The 18635-nt window shown below is 25.9% G+C and overlaps 2 protein-coding genes across 2 annotated transcripts; both read right to left on the bottom strand.

Moving 5' to 3' along the window:
* Positions 1 to 9913: 9913 nt before the first annotated feature.
* Positions 9914 to 11229, bottom strand: LOC145829686 (heme-binding protein 2-like). The gene is made up of 4 exons (XM_082937543.1): positions 10930 to 11229; positions 10551 to 10671; positions 10305 to 10464; positions 9914 to 10152 (listed from the first exon to the last, which is right to left on the bottom strand). Exons 1-4 carry the CDS (start codon positions 11227 to 11229, stop codon positions 9963 to 9965), a joined length of 771 nt encoding a protein of 256 aa, XP_082793669.1. The 3' UTR covers positions 9914 to 9962.
* Positions 11230 to 13829: 2600 nt separating this feature from the next.
* LOC145828652 (uncharacterized) lies at positions 13830 to 18635 on the bottom strand. The gene is made up of 8 exons (XM_082936408.1): positions 18528 to 18635; positions 18203 to 18400; positions 17484 to 17647; positions 16672 to 16792; positions 16218 to 16488; positions 14743 to 14925; positions 14316 to 14373; positions 13830 to 14073 (listed from the first exon to the last, which is right to left on the bottom strand). The coding sequence occupies exons 1-8, from the start codon at positions 18633 to 18635 to the stop codon at positions 13830 to 13832; spliced, it is 1347 nt and encodes a 448-aa protein (XP_082792534.1).

Here is an 18635-nt window from a genome sequence, read left to right as displayed (position 1 = left end):
TTTGCTTATGTTTGTAAAAAAATATTACTTGTCTGTTTTATACTAAAGTTTTCTTACATAACTATTATGTAATAATTTTTTTCTAGCACAATTTCGCATAAATATTGAAATAATATTGTGTTGCCTTCTGGGCATAAAAAACTAATAAATGTCATTTGAGAAGAAAATTATGCTATCTACGTCAATATTAATCTTTTAAATTGATTTTAAATTATAAGGCTTGCTTATTGTAAAATAAATACTGTTTGTACGCTTTTAAAAAATTGGTTTTCAAAGTCGAAAAAGATACAAATAGTTTTATTAAAAGCTATAGCAATAATAAAAAGTTAGCAAAACTATTTAGAAAGACTTTACATGTCAAAATTAAAAACTTTACAATTCAAATGTTTGTAATCTATTTTATCGTTTCTACATAAAGACTGAATTAAACTTTATTTTTATATAACAAGTAAATTTTTTTATTATTTTTTACACATTTGTGCAACTTAGGTTTGTTTAAGTATTATTTTTTTGTACACTTAGTTAATTGAAAATTTTTAAACTGCTTACTATTATTAAATCAAAATTGCCAAAACGTATCAAGCTAACGAAGAAAACTTTTTTTGATTGTTTCAAAGTTTTACAGAATGATGTCATTAAATTCTAGGTTAAGATTTCATTATTTTTTCACAATTATTAAAAATGTTACTAATTAGCATATTGCCTTATTGCATATAGTTAAATGTTCTATCTTGTAAAATTTTACATAGTTTTTGTGAAGCTTAATTTTGTATATAATGTAATGTATATAAAAAACGTATTTAATAAATAATATTAACATGAATAAAAGTTAATAAATTTTTTAAATTGTTGAAACACATTTTAAACTCTGTAATATATCCGATGCATCTTTTATAAGAAATATATATTATAATATATTATTGTATATAATTGAATAATATATTATTGTACAGAAAAAAGTTGTTGCTTTTTTTTTTAAATTCATCTATTATAATCTTATATATAAAAGTCCTGAACAAGGCTTTAAAAGGCATCAAAGTGGTGTGCGACTCGATAACCAAAAGGTTTTTTGTGCACAAGGTCCTATGAAAAAAAATTTTGAACACTTTTTTGTCGTTCAATAAATAATATATATAAAGCTTAAGTGTTATAAAAAAGTTAGTTATAGAAGCTAGGAGACTTATTTAAAGGTAGAGTTTTGTACATGTTTATTGGGGAAAATAAATAACTAAGCAGTTTGTTACAACTGATAAGAGGTCCTCGCCTGTCAATGACTTTTGTATACTAATCAACATAGTTTATAAAATACCTACTTTTTTAAAGAAAGTTTGTAAGTTTAAATTTAAGATAATCAAATAATTTGCAGTTAATAGTTTATACTGAATAAATTATCTATATAAAAAAGATTAGCTGTATACTTAGTTTTTAGATTAATTACATTATTGCTATAACTTACAACACTTGTTAAGCAATTAAGAAGTGTTTTTCATTACCATTATTATTTGATGACACTACTTTTAAGTCGTTGTAGATATTTATAAATATAAAACTTATTGAATTGTGAAACCTCTGCTTTCTGCACGTGTAACATTTAGTGATCTACTGGAAACACCCGGTACCGGCCATATTTTGCTTGCAACCGGATTCGGCCGGATCATAGCTAAGATCTGGCCGGGTCCGGATCCAGTTAGTTTGGAAAGACTTTGTTTTCCGTGATCAGCTTCTTTCATTTTTGTACACTTAGATTATTGTGGTTTGAATATCTAATACATATAAGATTAATCAAGCGAAACAGACTAATTAAAGTTTAGTTAACCAATCATTTGTAGTAAAAATGCAAGTATATACAGTAGTTAAGAAAAAGTTAATAAGTTCTCATTTTAATTATGATCATATTCTACATTTGATTCCTATTTGAAAAAGTTTTAAAGTAGAAGAATTTTTTTTAGTTCGTTATAATAAAGTTTGGGCGATATGATTTGGTTCTTCTTTTAAACAAGTAATTAGAAATATAGTTTACACACAGTCAGGATACTCAGGATAATTCAGAAAGTTTTTTAAATTCAAGAAATTTTAAAATTTCAGAAAGTATATATTCTAGGTATGAATATAAGTAAATTAAGTTGAATTAAATTTTTCATAATTCTATTTTTTATAACCATATTTTTTGATAAGAACTTGAATTTTAATAATTTTTTAAAGCAGAATAACAATTCAAAGCATCTATAAAAACTCAAGATGACTCAGTACAGTTTGATTGGCAAAAATAGTGGCAACCCTGTAGAACTAAAAAATTAATCATATTATTTTTAATATAATTAATTTTTAACAGTAAGATAGTTTATTTCTCCTTAATTAAAACCGTCAATGCATGGAAATTTTTCAACGTAGACGAGGAAACCCTTGTTATGCAGTTTGCAGTTTTTGCAATAAATTCATTAAGAGAGGTAATGCTAATTGGTGCAGCACTTCTTCTTTACTAAAGCACTTGAATTCAAAATATCAAAAACAAATTTCAGAGGCTTAAAATTCATCATCATCAATTAAAGCAGGCAGCGATAGTTCGTCCCCAACTTCAAAACAAAGAAAGCTAACAGCAATGAACAAAGCTAGTATTGAGAGTTATTGCCCTGTTAACGGGTGAAAAAAAAAACGACCAATTGTGAGTATGGTTGCTATGGACAACTAAACATTTTCAATTAATAGCGGTCAAGATTTCATAGACCTGTTGGCTGCTTTTGAGTCAGGTTATTTGATTCTAAGCACTAAGTACTTCACTGATCCAATGCTTCCTCAGATTGTGAAACTTTGAAAAAAACAAAAAAAACTGAGTTACCAAAAGCATCGTTTTTGTCATTTACAAATGATATATTAGTAAACTCGTAGACAAAGACATCATATCTTTCTGTAGCAGCGCATTGGTTAAATGTACCATATTCAAGTGTCCATAACTACGTGGCTAACAACAAATATAAACCAAAAAATACTCTTACCGTTGATGTCTGGAAACTTTTTAGCCTCCTTAATGAACTGCTCGAACCTTTTTATATAACAACGCAGTAGTGTAGAAAAAACAACGCATTACTGTCAAGTGTAATCCCGCATGCAGCAGTACTAAAAAAGTCTTTTAGTCTTAAAGCTAATAGACCACCAGGTCTAGATTAAAGTAATTCCACAACCACGGCAGAAAATATAGAAGAGGCTTTCGAAATAAGGTTTTATACTACTAATAACAACACACGAATAAACGTTCATGATAACGACTGGTTTTTACTCACAACAGCTGTTGATCCACGGTATCGACTTGACTTTTTCCCTGCGAATCTCAAACAGAAGGTTGTAAGGCTACTGAAATAAAAAGTAAAAAATCATAGTTGTTGTGTGAAGATATTGTTCCTTTAGCATAGCCGAATAAACCTAAAGCTCAAAAACCAACAACTGATGTTCCCAAAAAAGGTTGTCGTTCTATTTCACAATTAATCCGCAAAGAAGTATAAAAATTCAAGCAAGTGAGCAACAAGATTCAGTTTTTTGGAAACTGAGACAGAAACTAAGGCTTTTTTGGCTAAAGTAGTTAAAGAAGCTGAAGTCTTGTCTCGGTGGATTTTAAACAAGAAAAATTACACACATCTTGTCAGGTTTGCAAGAAGGTGTCTTTCGGTACTACCATCTTCTGTTTATTCTGAAAGGTTATTTTCAGAAGTTGGCAACTTTTACGAACAAAGGCAGAATCGATTGTTTTCAAAAACATCGAAAAACTTTTATTTATTCATCATAAATTAAAAAAACAAGAGTAGGTTTCTTTGTAACTAAATGGCGTTTATATAAGTAAATGTTATTTACTAAATTAGATACTTTTGTATATGTTAACAGTTGCTAAAGAAATTATTGTAAGTAGAAGTCTAATGTAAAGCTTACCATTGAAAAAAAGTTGCTAAATTTTTAAAGCATTGTTACATTTAATTTAATTTTACGTCAAATAAGTAAAAAATTAGTCGTATAAGTAGATTGAAATTTAACATATAAACTGAGATTTCGTATAGGTAGATTTTTTTCTTTTTAACACTCTTCTTTTTCCTAGTGTTTAAATAAGACATTTAGACAATAACATTGTGTTTTTTTTAACAAAATACTTTAATTACACTATTTATTACATTTAATGGTATTATAATAGTTAAGTACTATAATTTTGATCTCTATTAAAGCATTTAGGATCCTATTCCGGAACCGGCCGGATCTTAAGTTAGAAAATAAATCCGGAACCGGAACCGACTGGATCTTAAATAGTGGATCCGGTAGATCACTAAAGATTAGGGGTTAACTAATTTCTCATATGTAATAAAATGTTTTTTTATCTTAAAAATGAAGCTACGTTTGACAAATAACAATAAATTTTATACAGGTATATTCAGGCGAGCACTTTATAACCAAAACCATCATAAAACTGTCAAAACACAAGAACTTAATGACACTTACATGTTCTAACAGTTATTAATGGTTGTTTTTGGACCTATATAAGTAAAATAAAAGTATATTTAATACAACTTGATAAATTTAGTAATAAAAGAAAAATATTTGAAGAAAAATATTTTGTATGAGATACTTAAGGAGCTTATTGAAAAATTTAGTTATATGCAGATCTCTAGAAGGTGAAAAAAAAGTTCCACTTTTGAAGCTTTATAGGAGCAAAATAAAAAAATCAATCAACATCTTAATTAAGTTATGTATACAGTCTATGTTTTGTTAATGAAGTTAAATCTAGGTTGACGGCACATTGAGAAGTGATGTTATAAATTGTTTTACATACTTAAGTTGTTCATGTTCTTGTATTTTCTAAAAATATAGTTTGTTTAGAAATAACTACATATGTCTGCTTACTTTTATTTGAAACTAATCATTTAAAAATCAAAACCAAAAAAAAAAAAACTCTGGAGTCTTTGGATACTTATAAAAAAATAATTTTACAACATTAAATGTTTATATAACATTTTAAACTTTATTTTATCTCTTAAACGTATTAGTCTATGAATAAAAAATAAAGATAATAGCTTTATGTCGTAGAATTTCTTTTATGAAATACTTTTAACTAAAGTGTGTTTTTTTTTCAGTAAAAAATACAGGTGAACATCGAAAAAGAATGATAAAAAAATAGGCACCCAAAAAGCATAAAGCACTTAACACTTATAATTTAATGTATTGATTCATATAAAACGAGCAGATATAATTTAACAAAAAAAAATCAACTAAAAAAGAAAATTAAAGTATTTTGAATATGCTAAATTCTTTTAGTTAACGAAATGGTGGCTTGAAACTTTCAAAGATCATTTTTTTCACGAGTGGGAAGTTTATCACCTTCCCAAGGTTTATGGTAGAGCCTTGGTGCATTGTCATGATAGTGATTTGTAAAACAGCTAACACCGTACATACTGGAGACTACAGATGAATTAAAATCAAAATTGTCTTGATTCGGTTTAAAATTAGTTGCTGTTAGTTTTATGTGTTTAGTTCTACTTCGGTTTAAGCGTGGTTGGTAACTGAAAGCATAAAAAAAAAATCATTGAAGTGTTTACTTGAAACTTTACACATTATCTACAATTATGTTCTTTTTTAAAGAAAAATTTACCTTTGACTATTAATCTTGTTAATGACAAACTTTGATTTTTAAGATAAAACTTAATTAGTTATAACGTTTTCAGAAATGCAAGCAAAAACATTGAACAAATTGTCCATAAAAGAGAAAGCAATACTCAGGTACGTTAATTCTTAGGAAAGTAAAATGTATTAGATCTAAATATACTTTAACTAACATTATTTGTTTGAAGCAAATATAAATTCACACTTCTGACATAAGTTTTTTTGTGTGCAATATTTAAAAAATCATATGTTGCTTAACTTACAAAATTGGTTTTACTATAGTTCAATGAACAACCAAGAGAAACCAACAATTCAAAGCTGTTAAGCAAAATAGAAAACAAGCTGGATGATTACACTATAAAGCATTCGTATGAAAACTTTATGTTAGTTTCTAAGAACAATATAACAAAAAAACTACAATCGTATTTAAGCGTATCTGTTTTATAACTATATTTTGTCAATTTTTTTAGTAACTAATTCATTTTTTAAATAGTTTAAATTTTGTAATAATACTAATTTAAATTCGCAAATTTATTCATTTCTAGAACAAATGAAGTATATAAAGACTTGAAACATCAGGTAAAGTCGTTAGGTTACTATATTTTCAACTTCAAGAAGGTAAAATTTACCCTAAAAATGCTCAGATAGTTAATTTTGATTATTCTCTTCATTTATTGTTTTTACAGTTCTGAAATTAATTTTTTTTAAGTTATCTAAAATAGCTTTACTCAAACTTTTAGAAATTTTAAACTAAAGAGTCGTAGATCGACTCTATAGTTTATTTTGTGTACAAGTTTAAAGAATACGATATTGATGTAAAATATTTTGTTGAGTGTTTACTAATAAACACAATGAATATTTTACTATTTTTCATTTTATAATTGTTTTATTACAAGAACCTAGAACACTTAAATTGAAAAACAATTTGATTTTTAAGTCATAAAAGCGAAATGGAATAGAGTAACAATCATAATGATAATAATAAAAATTAGGAATTTAGTGATGAAAGTGAAACAAGTGTTGAAGATTCTGACGAAGAAAACGATTACGGTGTGATTGCAAATATAAAAAATGTTTGTTTAAGTACATATTCTGACTAAAAACCTTAACTTATCCTTAAAATGTATAAAAAGTTTATTTGAAACCAAAAAATAATTTTAATATAAGCAACAAGAAAACTTTCTGTACATTCAGTCATATAGTTAACTTATTGTAAATATTTTTACCAAGAAGTCGCTTTTAAAGTAAAATCTTATTTCTATATAATACCAAGATATTGCAATACTCTTTTTGTTACTAGTAACTTTAATCAAAAAAAAAAGTTGTTAAATGTTATAAACTTTAGTAACACAAAAAACAAAGTAATTTTTATTAGTTTTTTCAGAGTTTTAACACAACTCAAACTATACTCTAAGAAGTATTCAAGACTTGAAACATTTTTTTGTAATAAGTTATATGAACTTTAACATTGAAGTTTAAAAGCATATTAAAACAGTAAAAATTACTAAGTCGTTTTTGTATACTCTAAGAAGTATTCAAGACTTGAAACTTTTTTTTTTGAATTAAGTTATATGTATTTTATCATTAAAATTTAAAAACATATTAAAACGGTAAATATTACTTAGTTATTTTTATATTTTTTGTTAATTAGTCATATAAAAATATTTTCGATTATGAACTTTATTGTCTTTAAATTTTAATGACAACAATTTATTGTAACAGATATATTTTTTTTTAGATTAGCAAGTTCTCTTTAACTTTGATTTTATTTTTTTCATTTTCAAAACAAACTTAAAGCTTGATTGAAACGTTATATCAAAGATTATTATTATCAAGAACAAGCTAGTAAAATTAACAGGTAGAAAGGTTTTCAAATCATAAAGCACTTGACTATGACGAAATATACTATTTTTCTGATTCAAGTTATGATTTCAAACCAAGTAGGGTTTATAAAACAAAATTTTATAAAACAAGAAAGCGTAAGAAAATCATTTTGAAATCTTCATAAATTTATAAAATCTTCAATAAATTTATGCCATTAACTATTGGTAAACAATTTTAAATCAAATCATTTTTTAATTGACTTCATAAATAAATGTGAGTCTGTGCTATACCTTAAATTTTTGTGCAAGATATATATGTAACAATGATACTATTGTTATTAACTTAAAAAGAAAAAAAATTGGTAATCGAAAATACTTTTATATGACTAATTAAGAATACATATAAAAAGGACTAAGTAATATTTATCGTTTTTAAAAGATAATTAAAAAAAAAAGTTTTTTTGTTATTATAAATACCCAATGTTTGAAATCTTGATGATATATTAGTTTAGTTTAAAATAAACATTGAAAAATGCTTAAGAGGTCTTTTTAAGTTATTTTATTAAAAATATGTTTAAAACTGTTTTTTTCAATTTAAATTTTATTGTTATAAATTGAAACAGATAAAATCATAATTGTACGCGTAATGCTTAAGTTTATTTAAATAAATAAATACTATTGCAGTTTTCTGTATTTGAACTAAACTTTGTGATATATGTATTGTTTTACAAATTATATAAGTTCTTTTTTAATTTTTATTTCTTATACTTTAAATTTAACGAAGTTTATTAAAGCTTCAGTTTTTAAACATACTCTTAACAAGTGTAATTGTTATGATAACCTTGTTATACTATGCAAAATTTAATTTTAAAAATAAAGTTTTGTTATGCAGTTATAATATTTGCATTTTTTCAGAACAAAAAGCAAACTTCAATGAAAGATAACGATTGAAAGCATTACTGAACTTTTTTGTTTATATATTCTATACATTATTTAACGTCATAAAATTTTAAATAATTAAAAAGTCATAAAATTATTTTTTTGTTTATGTAAGACCTAGATTATATAAGAGTAAAACAAACTTTTATTATCACGTCAAAAAAAAAAAGTCAGCTTGATTTTAGCATAGGTAACTACAGTTTATTAAAAAAAAATTTATTCAAAAACCTTATTTTATCAAAAATTAGGTAAATAAAACCATCCTACACATTTTAACAAATTATAACATAAACAAAACTTTGATTTTAACTATAAAAATAATTTTCTTACAACTCACGTACCTTATGGTATTCTAATTTGTGTAAAAAAATAGTTTTTATTATTCGAGACTTAAAGTTCTTGTATTTATATTTAACTAACATTTAAAACAGATCGGTTTATTTTGAATTGACTGTCTAAACAAAAACCGTAGAAACTTACATTTTAAAAATTCTGATTACTAAACTTATTTTATATAAAACATACTGAGGTTTAATATAAGTACACTTTTTAAAGTACTTTATATATAATCACTGTAACTCTGTGACTTTAACAGCTGCAAATTGATAGTGATTAGTTTTATTTACATACGGTAAATCAACTATGCAGTTTGTTATAGAGAGCTTCAGACTTAGCTTTGTAATAATCTTTAAGTAAAATTTGGATAACTGTAAAAAACTTGAATGTATTTTTTTTTCTATAAAACTCGTCGAGTAATCTTAAAAATAATAGACAGGAGTAAATTCTTTAGATATAAATGGGTTTTTTGATACCAAATCTTTAGAAACTTTCAGATTTAGGACTTATCTTAAAAGCCAACCTCAATGAATAAAAATATGTTTGATTGAAGCAATATGTTTTAAAATAAAACATTAAACTATTATATAATTTATAAAACAAATAACTCAAAATCAAAACGTACTAAAGTTCATATGAATCAGTTTTTCAGCGGCATAAAGACAAAGTCTGCTACACAAACAAAAAGTTAACTACCTAGTCTTTTTTTTTACAAACTAAGCTAAAAACGTTTAACCTATATAAAAGTTTCTTTAAATTATATTAGTTTACAATAAAAAATAACATAACTTAAAATGTATTTTATAGTTGTTTAATTTTATGAAATAGTTAGTTGTAGCTTTATAATATAACAAAACAAACGTTTGCCAACATAATTTAAATCAATTTAGCTGAAAGTAGTTCAGACTTTTTTACACTATTTTATCATTTTCTAGTCTAAGTTTTTTTACTTTCTACTTTTCGATTGTATACAACTATGTTTTACAAAAAATCTAAAAGATATAAATATTTTGGAATAGACTAACTTAATGCAATATGTTTTGAAACTAACGTTTATGATCTAAGCTGGTAAAACAAATTAATAAAAGTTTTGCTAATACTTGTAATTCTACTGTAAGTTTTAAGTATATATAAACTAGTTTTGAACCTTAAACTATCCAAACCACTCGAAGTGGAAAAAAAACAAGTTATGAAATTTGCTTTACAGTTTATTCGGTGAAAAAATTATAGTTATTCGTTTGCTACGAACCAAACTTCGCTGTAAGCATTATCTGATCTTGTTGGGTCAGTGTAAGAAGCTAGAATGTAAAAGTCTTTGTTGTACTCGTTGACATGTCTGCCTTCTTCTTCTATAAACGCTTCAAGGTTTTCTCCAATTTCATCAAAATGCTCATCATCATATCCAGTAACTGGAGCCCCTCTAAATAAGTTTAAATAACATTAGTTTTGACACTTTCAGATAGAAATTACAACTTGAATTGATTTTATAACTTAACCTTTATGTTTTCAAAAAGGTAGTTATATATCCAAAAAAAATACATATGTATGAATACGTTTAAAGGTTTTACTAACAATTTAAAAATTTTCATAGTTGGCTTGAAAAGAATAAAAACATTTTCATCTTGCGGCTCTGGACAGTTTTCCTGGAAATTTTTCGGCAGGTAAAAGCACATGGTTGCTTTGTTTCCTTCAATTTTTGTAGCAACTGGTGCAGTCATTTTGATATTATTTTCTGCAAACAAAAAATAAGATGATTGAGATAAGTTTTCAAAACAATAAAACGAAAACTACTCTTGAAAGGTAATATTCAATAGTTACCTGTAATGTAGTTGAACAATCTGTTAAACATTATTCTGTCGACTGCAGTTTTTTCTTCTATTTCCACAGATGTGCAGGCCCATTTAGCTCCAATCAAATTTCCAGTTTTGTAGTTTTTGCTCTGTACGATTTCATATATAAGTAAAGGTGGTTGTAGTATTAATTAAAATGAAAATAAAAGGTTATCGTTAAGATATTTGTTATAAGTTTGCTATTTTTTTATGAACTATTCATTTATAAATTGTAAAAAGTTTAAAACTTACTTATTAGATATACACATTAAAATAATTTTAAAATACTTGTGTTTTACGGAAATTTAAATTCTTATTCTTTTAGCTTCTTTTTACTTATACACAGCATACTCAACATATAAACTTACTTCACCCTCAAGCTCAACAAATTCTGGCATGTCAATGACTTCTTTCTTGCCGTAACTTTTAGCTCTCATAAAATTTTTGAACATTCCTTCAAGTAGCCCTGCAAGCATGTCTTCATTCATTGATTGAATAAACTGTGCGATTGCCTTAAAGTTCCAGGAATTATCAGAATTTTTGAACAACATTACAAAGTCAAAGCTCATGTCCATGTCACCCCAACCATTTTTGCCTTTTCCACTAAAGGGCTTAGATAAAGTTGCTGTTACAAGCGATGCTAGTACTATTAGTGTGACGGCCTTCATTTTGCTAATGTTTGTAAAAATATATTACTCGTCTCTTTTATACTAAAATTTTCTTACATAACTATTATGTAATTTATTTTGTTCTAGCACAATTTCGCATAAATTTTGCAATACTATTGTGTTGCCTTCTGGGCATAAAGAACTAACACATGCCATTTGAGAACAAAATTATGCTATCTACGTCAGTGTTAATCTTTTAAATTGTTATCAAAATTATAAGCTTGTTTTTTTGTAAAATGAATATTGTTTACAAATTTTTTTACAAATTTGTTTTTAAAATCGAAAAATAAACAAATAGTTTTTTAAAAGTCTATAGTAATAATGCAATAATAAAAAGTTAGCAAAACTAGTAAGAAATATAGTAGATGTCAGAATTAAAAACGTTACAGTTCAAAAATTTTTATCTATCTTTTTTGCTACAACATAAAGGTTAAATAAACTTTTTCAAAGTAATAAGTTTATTTTTTTATAATTTTGTTACACATCCATGTAACTTAAGATTGTATAAGTATATTCTTTTCGTACAATTAATTGACCGAAACTTTTAAAACTGCTTAATGTTATTAATTTAAAGTTAGTAAAAGGTTTCAAGCTAACGAACAAGTCATTTTTTTTTAAGTTTTACAGGATAATGCCATTAAACTCTAGGTTAAGGTTTTTTTTTAGTAACTATTATAATTTTCATTTATTGGTATATTACCTTATTGCATATAGTTAAATGTTCTATCTTGTAAAAGATTACATAGTTTTCGTGAAGCTTAATTTTTTACATACCTAATGTATATGAGATACTTATTTAACAAATAACATTAACATGAATAAAGGTAAATTAATTTTTTAAACAATTTTTGAATATAATTTCAACTCAGTAAAATATATGATGCATATTTTATCAGAAATATATATTTTTTTTCTACAGAAAAAAGTAACTTCTGTTTTAATTCAAATATTGTAATCTTATATATAAAAGTACTGAACAAGACTTTAAAAGGCATCAAAGTGGTGTGCGACTCGATAACCAAAAGGTTTTTTGTGCACCAAGTCCTATGAAAAAAATATTTTGAACACTTTTTTGTCGTTCAATAAATAATATATATAAACCTTAAGTGTTATCAAAAAGTTAGTTATAGAAGCTAGGAGACTTATTTAAAGGTAGAATTTTGTGCAAATTTTTTGGGGATAATAAATGACTAAGCAGTTTGTAACAACTGTTAAGAGGTCCTCGCCTGTCAACGACTTTTGTATACTAATCAACATAGTTTATAAAATGTCTACTATTTTTTAAGAAAGTTTGTTTATGGTTAAGTTTAAGATAATCAAACAATTTGCAGTCAATAAATTATCTGGCTAAAGTATCCTTATCAAAAAGTTTAGCTGTATACTTAGTTTTAAGATTAATTACAGTAATGCTATAACTAACAAAACTTAATAAGAATATAACAAGTTTTTTCATTAATTTTATTATTTGATGACACTATTTTTAAGTCGTCGTAGATATTAATAAATATGAAGCTTACAGAGTTGTGAAACCTCTGCTTTCTGCACGTATAACATTAAGAGTTTATTTAATTCTTTCGTGCAATAATTTATTTTGTTTATCTTAAAAATGAAGCTACGTTAGACCAAATTACAATAAATAAATTTTATACAGGTGTATTCAGGCAAGCACTTTATAACTAAAACCATCATAAAACTGTGAAAAAATTTGAACTTAATGACACTTACATGTTTAAACAGTTAATAATAGTTGTTTTTTTGACCTAGATAAGTAAAACGAAAATGTATTTAATACAACTAAATAAATTTAGTAATAAAAGAATGACATTTGTAAAAAATAATATTTGTATGAGATAGTTAAGGAGCTTGTTGAAAAATTTAGTTATATGCAACTCTTTAAAAGGTGAAAATAAAGTTCCACTTTTGAAGCTTCATAGGAGAAAAATAAAATAAACCAATTAACTTCCTGATTAAACTATATATTCAAGCTATGTTTTATTGTTGAATTTAAATCTAGCTGGAGGGCACACCAACAAATAATGTTATAAACGGTTTTACATACATAAGCTTTTCATGTACTCATTTTTCTTATAAAATAGTCGTTTTAAGAATAACTTTATACGTTTTCTTAAGTTTATTAAAAATTTACTATTAAAAAATCAAAATAAAGAAAGGTTTCTTGGCCTTTATTACATTATTACGTTATTTATTTATATTTTAAGTTTCTATTTAATTTTTTAAAGTTTATTTAATTACTTAAACATATGTCTTTATCTTTAAAATAATACAAATACTAAAATGGTATAATACTACTAAGTAAACAATATATTTTTCAGTAAAAAAATACAGTTAAACATCGAAATTGACTAATAAAAAACTTAACAACTAAAAACCAAAAAGTTCTATTTTTTTAGTGTATTGATTCATAAAAAACGTACAGACATTCATAAAAATTTGTTTAAATCATGTAAAAAACTTAAGAAAAGAAAATGAAAGTTTTACATATCTGATATTTCTGAATATCTAGAATTTTTCTATTCTAGTTTTCATATTCTGTATTCTGAATATTTTACATATTTTATGAATATTGTAATTGTTTTTAGTTAACGAAATGGTGGCTTAAAACTTTCAAAGATCATTTTTTCACGAGTGGGAAGTTTATCACCTTCCCAAGGTTTATGGTAGAGCCTTGGTGCGTTGTCATGATAGTGATTTGTAAAACAGCTAACACCGTACATACTGGAGACTACAGATGAATTAAAATCAAAATTGTCTTGATTCGGTTTAAAATTAGTTGCTGTTAGTATTATGTGTTTAGTTCTACTTCGGTTTGAGCGTGGTTGGTAACTGAAAACATAAAAAAAATTGTACTGTTTACTATATACATCTTGTTTTATTTTTATTTTTATAACTATAAAAACTCGAACTTTTGACATAAATTTAACATTTAAAGTAAAAATTAAATAATTGGTAAGATAAAGATGAGTTATTAATTTCACAAACAAATTTATATTTCTAAAGAACAGGAACCGTTAAATTGATTTCTAATATCTCAAACGATACAATTAAACTCAGGTGTATAACTAAACCTTTGTGATTTGCTCGTAGACCTTAAGTATGAGGTTTTCAGGCGATAAACTCTGCTATCTGTAATTTTTAATTCAAGTTAGAAAATCCTGCGTGATATTTCTTAAATTTCGTATACAGTAACCTCTCACGAGTCTACGCACATTGCGTCCACAGAAAAAATGCGTAACTAAACAAGAGGTAGCAAATATATCTACTAAAAAGTTTTTTTCATTATTTATAAGTTTTCTATTTTAAGAGTTTTAAAGTAAAGTAATTATTTCATTACCTTTAAAAACAAATATTTTAAACAGAAATTCATAAACAAAAATATAATTTTACTTAATAAATAAGTTTGAGAATTCTAAAATGCGTAACATAACGAAGCTGCGTTGCAAAATTAATGCGTAGATTTGCAAGAGGTTGGTGCACCATGTACTATGTTCTTACCGTCGCAATTGATCGCTGAGTAAGCTCTAATGGCCTCTCCGTAGCTGTTTCTTCTCCTGGATTGTTCAACTGAGCTGTTTCGGTCGCCACTATGCAGTTTGAGATGAGGAGTGCCACACCTGAACGCAGTCACAGGATTTTGCTTCCGGTCAAAACTTTGCAGCTTGTGAAATTGTTTGTCTGCTGTGACAAAAGAAATTGTTGAAAGTTTTTCACGCGCACTTTGATCACGTGTAAAATCACGTGTAAACTATATTGTTAAAGTGCAGTTCACTGCCTTGACGATGACAAGGGGAGATTTTTTTTCACTAAAACCATCACAAGTAAAGTAGTAAATTAGCACGTACATTGTTTAGACACAATTTGAAAAAAAAACATTTTGAGATAAAAATTAGCACCATTTTGTCAGAATGCATAATAAAATACTTACCTAAAGTTCCTAAACTTGTAACTAGTCTAAACTAAATTATCACTTAGTGCTTACAGTGTATGTGCATATTTAAAAATCAAATGTGTGTGCTAAATGTGCAATTACTAATGTAAAGGAAAAAAAAACTCTAATAAATTAGGTATTATGCTCTGCCTACTATAATAACTTCTTAAACCATTTTTTTACAAAACTTAATTTTATTAAAAAATGTTAAAAAACTTGTATATTGGTGTTCTTAAACCAGGGGTTGGCAAAATGCAGCCGGCAAACCAAATGCGGCCCTGACAGGAAGACCTGCGATGTACTTTTCAGTTACAAACTTATCTGTTGGAAACAAACAAAAAATTGCAGGAAAATACGGTCTTGTTTAAATAATTAAAAATTTGTAATACTTTGTAATTGCCCATTATGTCATGTTTTTAGTTTAAATAGTATATTTTGTTGTTGATTACAATTACTTTAAATAGCTGCGGCTATCAGAAGACTTTTTTCTACTTAAACTTTGTTAGGAAAGTAGGCCCGTTGCTAATAGGCTGCTAACCCCTGCTTTAAATATACAAAAAAATATTTTTATATATTTTAGATTTTGAGTTAAAAACTGACAATAAAGCTATTTTTATTTTTTGTACTAGTTCAATCTATCTTGTAGGTAGTTCTGCTTGTAAAAAATTTATAAAATTTAAAGTTGTTGTAAGCCATAAACACTTTTTTGAAATTTTTTTTTAAACCTAAACTTTTTGGAGAAAAACATTTTTATTTTTAAAGAAGTTAAAAATGTTTATTCTAATTTAAACACATTTTTATATAAAAAGTAGCAGTATAAAAACTTCATGGCAGCATTAAAAGTTATACAATTAGTTTTTTGTTAAAAGCCGATTATAAACATTATAGATATCTGTTTTTTTTTAAAATAAATTCTAATAAATAACAATTTTTAAAGTATTTAAAATAACGAATCACTTTAAATCGGTATCGTAGCACTTTTAAGTCTTTAAAGCACAAACTAATTTTAGTAGTATCTAAAGTTAGAAAGGCACAGACAAACTTTTAAAAATCTGACCAGTAAATGGCAAAATTTTGTCTTTGCAATCTTGTATGTACTGTGACGTCAAATCTACGTAGTTGATGGTGCGAGGGACGTTGAGCGACCAGAGAAAGCGGTCCCAGAACCTGACTATGTGGCGATTGTTCACATCAACCACGCTGAAGTAGGTTGAAGCTTCCGGGTGTCTCTGCACCGCCATCTGCCGGTAGATGTTTTTGTTAACAGACTTCTTTTCGAAAATGAATCCGCTCGACACTTCACCTATCATAGTCTGTGAACATTATGTTATAAATTTATCCTTTTTTTAAAACCATAAATACTTGTTTTTGCTTTTTGTATAAAACCAAAATGAGAAATATTTATAAGAAAAAGCTATGATTTTTTTTTAACCTACACAACTTTAGCTAAAGAATTAATTAGTCTAATAGTTTTAGTTTGTAAAGTTAATGCTTACTTCTGAAATATTTCCTTTCAGCAACAAGGCGCACGTGTGTGAATTTTTTGTTGTTTTAAGTATAAAATCAATGTCTTCTTTTGCTTTTTTGTGTTCTTTTATTGTATTCCAAAGTAAAGCTCTGTATTAAAACAAACTTATTAAAATTGTATTGTTTCACCAACAGTCTTTTTAATTACAGTAATCTCTCGAGAATTTACGCACAAGTACAATTCATTCAATTTGTATATATACACAAACGAGAAAAGTTTATTTTAAAAACTCTTTATGTGTATAAAAAGTGTTTTTTTTTCGGCTTTGTTCCTTGCGACCTAATATTTAACTGGTCTTGCATGGTATTAGAGAAAGATCTTTTTACACTGTTGCTGAAAACTTAATATTTCTATTCTACCTGAAGTAACTCCGTAGAATAAACAACTGTAAAGATTGGTTATGAAATTAAGTTGTTTACTTTTTTCGTAAATGTTTTTAGAATTTTATCAAGTTTTCAGCAACAGTGTAAAAAAAATAATTCACAATTGTTTTCTGAACATGTAACAGAAGAGTTTTAAATAAAAAATAATATATACTTAGTTTAAAACACTAAAGAAAGTAGAATTCAATCTAATAGATTATATGCAACATTGTTTTTCTAAATATTTTTACCTCCTAGTGATAACTATTGTAAAGTAGATTTTTTTTAAGTTCTTTAAGCATAAAAAAACTAAATGTTCTGCCTAATAGTTAAATACAAATAATTTAGCTGTACATTTCAATTCGTCCATACTGATTAAGCATTTAAAACTTATGTTTTTTATCTAAAAAACTTTTACCTTACACAATATAAGTCGGAGTTTTTCGCATCAAGCACAATAGCTTGTTCGATATCCTTGAACGCGCTTTTCATTTCACCTGTTTGAGAGTAAGCCAGAGATCTCCTTGCCAGCACCGGTGTTTGTAGGCAAATGTTCGAAATACAACCTGCGCTACATCCTACCTGCAGTTTACTTGGTTTTTATTGATTTTGTTATTAATGAAGAAACTTTCATCAGTTACTTTTAGTTACATGTACTGTAAGATTTAAACGAAATATCACAAGAGTAACAAATACCAAAGTATCAAGTTGAAGAAATATAAACACTTTTTGGCCCTTTTTCATATGGATTTATCATAATTTTTAATACTTATATTTAATCCAAACTAATGCTTATTAAATATTTTAATATAAAATAAACTTTTCATAATAAACTAAAAGTAAAAAGTATCACATACTTAAAACCATATTCAAGGGTACAGTTAAAGTTTTATGTATAAACAAATAATAGTAAAAAGTCTGTAAAAATTAGTTCATTTTGAAGCATTTCTACGTTGATAAATTTGATAAAAATTAAATTCTGTACTTATAAAAAAGTATTTAACTGATAATTAAACAAAGTTTACTAAAAAAATTATATAGTAACATAAAATTAAAACTTGTACATATTTTCTAGAAAGATTCTACTGAAAAAATGTTTAATGATAGTTTCTAAAACATACATAGAATAAAACAAACTTTTCTGAGATCTAATTGATCAGTTGCATTTGTGTAAGCTTTTACAGCCTGGTCATGTTTTCCCAAGTTTTGCAAAGCTAGACCTAGATGATAAAAAGATTCGAACTTCATCATCCTCAATTGGCGATTTTTATTCAAATTTTTTGGTAGGTTTTTTCCAAGCAATAACTTGAGCAGCTCTCTATAGTTCATAACTACCTGCAAATTTTATATGAAGCTTTAAGAAATTGTTATTTTCATAGTTCAATGTAAAATTAATAAACTTGACTTAATTAAATAAATATATTTTAGCAGCATACTAAAACTTTAAATATTTCTTTTAAACCTGATCCCATCTTCTTGAGCGTTCGTCAAAAATAGCTTTTTTAAGAAGCTGATTTGCTTTATTTTGTTTTTCAATTAGCCGGTCATAAGTATGATCTTTGTCAATCAT

This window comes from Thalia democratica, chromosome 2 (assembly GCF_965202585.1).
Source record: "Thalia democratica chromosome 2, ktThaDemo2.hap1.1, whole genome shotgun sequence".
NCBI lineage: Eukaryota > Metazoa > Chordata > Thaliacea > Salpida > Salpidae > Thalia > Thalia democratica.
This window is presented reverse-complemented; position numbering and strand designations above follow the sequence as displayed.